We start from the raw sequence: 9338 nt of genomic DNA, 5'->3' as shown, positions 1-9338 counted from the left end.
AAGAATATTTGTATTATTGTAAATCATAAGATGGTTAATTAGTGTTACGGAATCCAAAGGGAGGTCCGTAGACCATGCAAGTGAACCAGAAGGCAAGATCAAGGGCAAAATTCACATGAAATGGCAAATGGTAAGGATCCAACTGGAGTTATCAAAACCCTAAGGACCAAGTTGGGAGGGGGGGAGACCGTAACAAACGACACCTAATGTCCTTAAGTCCTAACCTTCCCCTGCTTTGTTGACGATAACGTGTGCTCATTTCCCATCTTCTCTGTGTGAGAGACATCAGATATGGCTATATCTTCTCTTATTCCCAGCCCACCTCAATCCATTGGTAAGTTCCAGTTTCTTTATACTCTAATTTCAGTTCATTTGTATAAAAATAAATAAAACTTCAGTCTTTATTGATTGCTCTCTCTTTCTTTCCCTTTTAGGATACCCAGCTGCTTTGTTACACCCACATACGAATGGGACTCCATGTGACTATGTAAGTTCCTTCACTACCTCTTTCACTGTGTGTGTGTGTGTGTGTGTTTTGTTGGAAGGAAGGGCATTGCTGTATTATGTGAATGAGCTTATCTGATAGTCTATGTTTCTATGTTATTTGGCAGTTAATCTATTTACAAATTTTAGCAAGCAGAATAACTCATGCTTAGCGAGGGAAAATTCTATATTGAAAATACATGGCGTAATCTAAAAACTCCTTTCCTTTAAAAAAAAAAGAAGAAGAAGAAACTCTCCAAAGGAAATTTTGCTCCATTCCAGTCAAACTTTTCCAGTGCCAGCATAAACTGAGAAGAAGACGGCCAATTCTTCCAACACGGCTTTGAAAGAAATTGAGAATAACTCATGATCTATTCAACATAGCTGAGGATATTGATTTTATTCTAAGATGGAACAAAGAATAATATTGGTTTGCTTTTTGTTCTATATAAAAATAAATTTGTGATTTGTTTCTGCTTATAATAATTGCAAGATTTGATATTCCATAGCTTTTATAATCTTATGATAGATTTGAGGTTGTGAGAAGGCACGGGAGAAAATATGATGTATTGATATTGTGTGTTCAATACAATACAAAAGGTCCTTATTTATAGCTATACTATACAAGGACATACTACTCCTATTCCAATGTGAGACAAGACTACATTATGTACATATCTAACACTCCCCCTCAAGCCGGTGCATACACATCATATGTACCGAGCTTGTTACACATGTAACTAATACGAGAACCAGTAAGAGACTTAGTGAAAATATCTGCTAGTTGATCATTCGACTTTACAAACTTTGTAACAATATCTCCTGAAAGTATTTTTTCTCTGACAAAGTGACAGTCGATCTCAATGTGTTTAGTCCTCTCATGGAACACCAGATTTGACGCAATATGAAGAGCAGCTTGGTTATCACACACTAGTTCCATCCTACTGATTTCTCCGAACTTTAACTCCTTGAGCAATTGCTTGACCCAAACTAACTCACACGTTGCCATAGCCATGGCCCAATATTCGGCTTCTGCGCTAGATCGAGCAACTACATTCTGTTTCGTGCTCTTCCACGAGACCAAATTACCTCCTACTAGAACACAATATCCAGATGTAGATCGTCTATCAAAAGGTGATCCTGCCCAATCAGCATCTGTGTACCCAACAATCTGCTCGTGGCCTCGATCTTCGAATAGTAATCCTTTGTCTGGAGCTGACTTTATATACCGAAGAATACGAACAACTACATCCCAGTGACTATCACAGGGAAAATCCATAAACTGACTTACAACACTCATCGGAAAAGAAATGTCAGGTCTAGTCACTGTGAGGTAATTCAGTTTTTCAACCAACCTCCTATATCTCGTAGGGTCTCTAAGAGGCTCCCCCTGTCCAGGCAGAAGCTTAGCATTCGGATCCATAGGAGAGTCAATAGGTCTGCAACCCATCATTCTAGTCTTCTCAAGAATGTCTAAGGCATACTTCCGCTGTGAAATAACAATACCTGAGCTAGACTGAGCGACCTCAATACCTAGAAAATACTTCAGACTGCCCAGATCCTTAGTTTGGAAGTGCTCAAAGAGATGTTTCTTCAGATTAGTAATACCATCTTGATCGTTGCCAGTAATAACAATATCATCAACATAAACCACCAGATAAATACACAGATTCGGAGCAGAATGCCGATAAAATACAGAGTGATCAGCCTCACTACGAGTCATGCCGAACTCCTGAATAATTGTACTGAACTTACCAAACCAGGCTCGAGGGGACTGTTTCAAACCATATAGTGACCTGCGCAATCTGCATACACAACCACTAAACTCCCCTGAGCAACAAAACCAAGGTGGTTGCTCCATATAAACTTCCTCGTCAAGATCACCGTGGAGAAAAGCATTCTTAATGTCTAACTGATAAAGAGGCCAATGACGTACAACAGCCATGGACAAAAAAAGACGAACAGATGCTACTTTAGCCACGGGAGAGAAAGTATCACTATAATCAAGCCCAAAAATCTGAGTATATCCTTTTGCAACAAGACGAGCCTTACGCCGATCAACCTGGCCATCTGGACCGACTTTGACTGCATAAACCCAACGACAACCAACAGTAGACTTACCTGCAGGAAGAGGAACAAGCTCCCAAGTATTACTCGCATGTAAAGTAGACATCTCGTCAATCATAGCCTGTCGCCATCTAGGATGAGATAGTGTCTCACCTGTAGACTTAGGAATAGAAACAGTGGACAAAGAAGATATAAAAGCATAATGAGGTGACGACAGACGATGATAACTTAGACCAACATAGTGGGGATTAGGATTAAGTGTGGACTGTACACCTTTGCGGAGTGCAATTGGTTGACTAAGAGGAGACAAGTCCGCAGTAGGTGCAGAACCTGATGCAGGACGTGAATCACCTAGGCCTGATGCTGGATGTGGGCGACGATGATAAGTCAAGAGTGGCGGAGCTGCAGAAGGTTGAACTGGATTATGTGGAGGAACTGGACCTATAGGTGATGGAACTGGAGCTATAGATGGTGGAACGGGAGCTATAAATGGTGGAGCTGGAGATGTAGAGGAAGATGGATGGGAGATAGTGACTGAATCTCCAAAAGAAGAGACTGGTAGTACCTCAGAAATATCTAAATGATTACCTGGATCTGTGAAGTATGATTGGGTTTCAAAAAAGGTAACATCAGCGGACATAAGGTATCGCTGGAGGTCAGGAGAATAGCATCGATACCCCTTTTGCGTTCTCGAGAAACCAAGAAATACGCACTTAAGAGCACGGGGAGCTAACTTATTTGTTCCGGAGTAAGGTTATGGACAAAACAAGTGCTTCCAAAGACACGGGGTGGAAGAGAGAACAAAGGTAAGTGGAGAAACATGACAGAGAATGGAACTTGGTTCTGGATATCTGAAGATGACATACGATTAATAAGATAGCAAGATGTAAGAACTGCATCCCCAAAAACGCGACGGAGCATGAGATTGTATGAGTAGGGTACTAGCAGTTTCAATAAGATGTCTATTCTTTCTTTCAGCTACCCCATTTTGTTGAGATGTGTACGGACAAGATGTTTGATGAATAATCCCATGAGATTTCATAAACTGCTGAAATGGGGAAGACAAATACTTTCGGGCATTATCACTACGAAATGTGCGAATAGAAACCCCAAATTGATTTTGAATTTCAGCGTGAAAGGTCTAGAAAATAGAAAACAACTCAGATCGGTTTTTTATCAAAAATATCCAGGTGCACCTAGAATAGTCATCAATGAAGCTGACAAAGTAGCGGAATCCTAATGTAGAACTAACCCGACTAGGACCCCAAACATCTAAATGGACTAAAGTAAAAGGTGACTCTGCTCGATTATCAATACGTCGAGGGAAATGAGAGCGAGTATGCTTACCGAGCTGACATGACTCACACTCTAGAGCTGACAAGTGAGATAAACCAGGTACCATTTTCTGAAGTTTTGACAAACTGGGATGTCCTAACCGTTTATGTAATAAAGCTGGTGAATCAGTAACGGGACAAGTTGGTGATGGAAGACAAGATGTGAGTCCATGTGATTTAGCAAGGATAAGGTAATAAAGTCCATTTGGTTCACGCCCGATACCAATGATCCTCCCTGTACTGCGTTCTTGTATAAAAACATGATCATCAAGAAATAAAACGGCACATTTAAGTGATTTGGCTTGGCGACTAGCAGCTATGAGATTAAAAGGACTATTAGGGACATAAAGAACTGAATCTAAAGGTAAGGAAGGAATTGGGCTTGCTTGACCTATTGCAGTTGTCATGGTTTGAGACCCATTGGCCATTGTGACTCTTGGAAGAGATTGAGAATACGAAATAGTAGTGAAAAGAGATTTGTTACCAGAAATATGATCCGATGCACCTGAATCAATGACCCAAGACTCAGAGGATGAAGATTGAGAGACACAAGTCACGCTATTACCTGTTTGAACAACGGAAGCTATCTCAGAAGATGTCTGCTTACCTGCTTTCTACTGAAGAAACTCAAAATAATCCGCTAAAGAAACCATCCGACTATTCGAAGTATCGGTTCTCATGTCGCTACAATTAATAGTAGTAGGGTTAACTTGAAATAGTGGAAATTAGTAACTCCTTTGGGAAAACTGAAGAAATCGCTAAGAAAACACTGTTTCTGCGCCGGAAACTTAACACTGTTCTGCGTGGAAAACACTGTTACGCCAGAAATACTGTAGCAGCCGGAAAAAATTCAAAGTGGTCGGAATGAAATAAAAACAGTAGGGGTAGGATCGGAATTACCAAACGACCCAACTGCTCTGAAGAAACTTTTTCAAAAAATGGCCGGCAGTCCACTTCTTAATTCACTGTTCACGTCGGAAAAATATAAAAGTGGTCGGAATTTGGTATAACCTGGATGGGTAGGCTCGGAATTGCAAGGGGAACAATCTGTCATGAAGAGTCGTCGCCAAAAAATGGCCACCCACGCGACGTCGGAAATTCGCTGGAAAAGTTTCTTCCGACAGCTACAGTACAGCCGGAGATTTTCACTGGGGTTTGGTCGCCTGACAGTGACTACTCTTGTGGTAGTGTTGAATTTTGCACAACACTGACCGAGACAAAGCAGATGCAAAACAACTTTGAAAAATCGCCGGAAAAAAAGGGTTCCGATGACTGATTTCACTTCCCGGAATCGCTGGAATTTATGCACAGCGATAAATCTCTCACGATAGCTCTAATACCATGTGAGAAGGCACGGGAGAAAATATAATATATTGATATTGTGTGTTCAATACAATACAAGAGGTCCTTATTTATAGCTATACTATACAAGGACATACTACTCCTATTCCAATGTGGGACAAGACTACATTATGTACATATCTAACAGTGCATGTCCTTCAAATTTGTCTGAGTTCCCTTTATTTTACTTTAGTACCTATTGTAGGTATGCTTTATGTGTTGATCATAGGAAATGACGCATATTTCATTCCATTTCTTCTCTTAACCATTGTTACACATAATGAGAGTTCGTAATTTTTAGTTAAAAAGGTATATTAGAAAACAATTTAGTTTCATTATAGCAGTACAGTCACCTAGTTGGTTAAACTTTAGAAAGTATAGATTGAATTCAAGCTTGTCTTTATAATGTCTAATGTAAGTATTTTCCAATGATGGGGGGAATTGCCTTTCATTACCATTGCCAGGATTATTAGGAAAAAATAACATGTTGGTTATAGAGGTTTACAATACTAGTCTATTGTTGCCTATTCAATTTTTTGAATATACAGCAGTATTTATATTAAAAAATCTACTAAATATCTACAAATATCTGACTGAGAACCCAGTGACAGTATATTAACTTGAGATCGTAGTAGGAACCCATAACTTCAAATCCTGGATCCACCTCTGACTGCTTGTCTCAATAACATCTGACTCATGGTTGCTCTAGATGCTCAGTAAATAACAATGATTGCATTAAGGACTTTATACATAAGCTTCAGATTTTTTGTTGTATCAGTCGGTTGAGCACTGATGGCTGCTCACAAGCAGAGGGAGGGAATTTTCTGTGAAAGATATTTTAGGCTCAGATGCTAAAACATAATGATGTTCTTGTAATATATCTAACATTTACTCCCTGTTTAGGTATTTCTACGTGTTAATGTTCAGAACTCTTGTCCTTTCTGTTGGCTGCGACTTGTAAACTTCAATTTTTGTTCCTAATTGATAGCTCTGTCATGGAATTATGAAACAGTATTATTTCTAGAAAATCATCAGTAACTGTCATTTTGGCTGAATATTTCATTCTTACGTCCTAGTAGTCTATAACTTACTACTTAGGAAGAACTTCCCACCTAGCACACAGGTTTTAGTCTAAAGTAAGCAAGACTTGATCACATGTAGTTTCAATTGTAGGTATGCGTCATTGTTCTCATATAGAAGAAGAAGAAGAAGAAGAAGAAGAAAGAGTGATATTAACTCTATTCAGTATATACCAATTAGCTTAGATCTCATTTTGTTTCTGTGACTGCCATTATTTTACTTTTCCACAGTTCATGAACTTCGGACCTTTATCTCTTGCAGGGAAACTTCCTAATACCCATGAGAAGAAAAAATATCCAAAGCTGTCGAGACACAAAATTCAGAGCATGTTCTTATCTGGACGGCTCAGTGTCTGCGACTATTGAATTGGTGCAGTCAAATGGAAATGTTCCGATTAGTCCTCTCAATTCAGAAGAGGTTGTTAAAGTACTGGCAAGCAGCGCAATTGAGACCTCAGATGCTTCATTGCCGCTGATGCAAAGATTGGTACTGTTAGATTTAGACCCTGCCACAGCAAAACTAGCAATCAGCTTTCTTGGCCCCTTCCTATCAGCATTTTCGTTTCTGTTCATTTTGAGAATAGTCATGTCCTGGTATCCTAAGCTTCCAGTAGGAGAATTCCCGTATGTCATAGCTTATGCACCCACAGAGCCCATTCTTGGTGCAACACGAAAATTGATTCCTCCTCTCGCTGGAGTCGACGTAACTCCTGTCGTTTGGTTTGGATTAGTCAGTTTCATTAATGAGATTTTACTAGGCCCTCAAGGTCTGCTTGTCCTCTTATCTCAAAAACAGGTTTAGCTCTTGTTGCAATTTGCAAATTTCTTTTCTCCTTCAGAATTTTCCATCACCAGTTCTTTACTGGAGAAAGGGAGTGATATAGAGAAATCCTTCTGTCTTGCAGTTGTACAATTTTATGTATGATCTTGTATCTAGTAGTTTTAAAATCCAGCTGAAAGTTAATAGGATCCACATTGTGTACAATCTGAGCCGGTGCAGCTAATTGTATATTATGGTTCATCCATGCACTTGTGTACATTCTTCTGAGCTCATAGAACATATTCTTTTAAAAGATCCTTTGTCTCTGTCAATGCCTTGTATCTTAGTGTTGTGTGCCAATTGTCCTCTCATTGATTGAAGAGAGAAATACTAAAGGGTTTACAGGCCGAATGGGCTCTCCCACCTAATAAAAGGCTATTTGCAGTCGTACTCTATATTTGTAACACCTTTTAACTTGTACCTTATTTGTAAAAATTATTGAATTGATAGCCAGTTGACAAAAAATATATAATAATATGACAATAATACCCTTAACCACTTGTCACGACCCCAAATTCTCACATTCGGATGTCGTGATGGCACCTAATCTCTAAGACTAGGTAAGCCTAACATATGCTGAATTATTATCATATCTAAATCATTTAACCATTAAATAGGAATCAACAACTGCCATACATAGCCAACAACCATAAATATATTTATAATATCTCAAAAACGGTAGTACAAAGTCATAAGCTTTTTTGAGAGTAGCTAAGAATATCAAATCCATCACTATTTCGAATAGAAGTAAACAGTAACAATGTGAAGCATCTAGAAGGTGACTCTGAGGCCTGCGAGTGTAGTGGCCGGTATACCTTGAAGTCTTTGTAGCAACTCCCAACATCTAGCCAATGATCGGTACGCTCAGAGGTACCTGGATCTGCATAAAGGATGTACAGAAGCGTAACATGAGTACACCACAACGGTACCTAAGTATCAAGACTAACCTCGGTGGAGTAGTGACGAGGTACAATCGAGATACCTACTAGATATCATAACATGTGCAAGTATTAATCTAAATTAACAGAGGAACGAATATCAATATAAAGCTAAACATGAAAAGAATAACAATATAGCGTTAGCAAACGAAAAGTAGAAGCAACCAATAACAAAGAGGAGTAAACAAGTGATAACGCCTCAAGGTAATCAGAACACAATTAAGGAAAACAAATGACAACCAAATAATCAACCGTTCTTTCGCAATGTTTACACAAGAATCAATTCCAAGTACTACACCTCATAATCACAAGTCACGGGTCCCAAATCACGAATCATAATCACCTGGCATTTCGTGCCCACATTATCAATCACAACAGCACAGACAACTCATGTGCTGCCCCGACCACTCACATGCCAATACCATTAATACCTCGATTATGCATGGACAACTCATGTGCCAATAATAACAATACCTCATATCCGCACAGGCAACTCAAGTGCCAACAATCCAATCCAAGCACAAAAGGCAGGTATACAAGAATACAAGTACATGATCAATAAACATCAAAATTCATACTCTTGGACTGATATATGGGACATGTTACGGTGTATGCTTGTGCAAGTGAACTATCAAAGTTCAAGTCAACAGGTAAAATCAGAGACAACGAGTAGCGCATTGGAAATAACACCACAAAACCCCCAATATGCATGACACACAAGAAGGTCACACCACTGCACAAATATCATCAATAACAATCCCCTCAGGCCATTATAATCATTCCTGATATAGCACACTTGTCTCGCCGTGTACGCAATAATAAAGTAAATATCCGCCTTATCTCATCACACGCGCATAGATAATTATCCCACCTTGTCTCATCACATGTGCAAACCCAACATATATGGCCCACCTTGTCATGCCGCATATGCAAATATCAATAATAATAATAGCATGGACAACTCACGTGCAAATACCACGACAATCCTCTCAACAATCCCACATGTGCCAAAAGATAACATAGCAACACAATATAACAACTCTCACATGTGCTCATATGCCACAACATTTTCATAACAATAATTTCAATACCACAACCACGCATGGCATGCGTCTCAACAACACTGAGTACAACAACAAAAACGATAACACGAGAGTAAGTCAAGTAAATCAACACAAGAATTACAACAACACAATAAAACAAAAGAGTAAGCTCAACAATGAAAGACATAACAAGTAATAGTGACTTCAAATAAGAATAACTCAACAATGAGAGA

At 39.1% G+C, this 9338-nt stretch overlaps 1 protein-coding gene across 1 annotated transcript; it reads left to right on the top strand.

Moving 5' to 3' along the window:
* Positions 1-203: 203 nt before the first annotated feature.
* Positions 204-7379, top strand: LOC107786710 (protein COFACTOR ASSEMBLY OF COMPLEX C SUBUNIT B CCB3, chloroplastic-like). Its single transcript, XM_016608227.2, has 3 exons — positions 204-334; positions 435-487; positions 6567-7379. The coding sequence occupies exons 1-3, from the start codon at positions 292-294 to the stop codon at positions 7104-7106; spliced, it is 636 nt and encodes a 211-aa protein (XP_016463713.1). The 5' UTR covers positions 204-291; the 3' UTR covers positions 7107-7379.
* The last annotated feature ends 1959 nt before the right edge of the window (positions 7380-9338 follow it).

The sequence above is a fragment of the Nicotiana tabacum genome, chromosome 16 (assembly GCF_000715075.1).
Source record: "Nicotiana tabacum cultivar K326 chromosome 16, ASM71507v2, whole genome shotgun sequence".
NCBI lineage: Eukaryota > Viridiplantae > Streptophyta > Magnoliopsida > Solanales > Solanaceae > Nicotiana > Nicotiana tabacum.
Note: the sequence above shows the minus strand (reverse complement) of the source record. Positions and strands in the feature narration are given on the sequence as shown.

Bases quoted from the DNA above. Each gene is read 5' to 3' on its own strand.
- LOC107786710 (XM_016608227.2), top strand. From the start codon at position 292: ATGGCTATATCTTCTCTTATTCCCAGCCCACCTCAATCCATTG. The intron at 335-434 runs GTAAGTTCCAGT...TTTCCCTTTTAG, and splicing joins CAGCCCACCTCAATCCATTG to GATACCCAGCTGCTTTGTTA. The intron at 488-6,566 runs GTAAGTTCCTTC...TATCTCTTGCAG, and splicing joins ATGGGACTCCATGTGACTAT to GGAAACTTCCTAATACCCAT.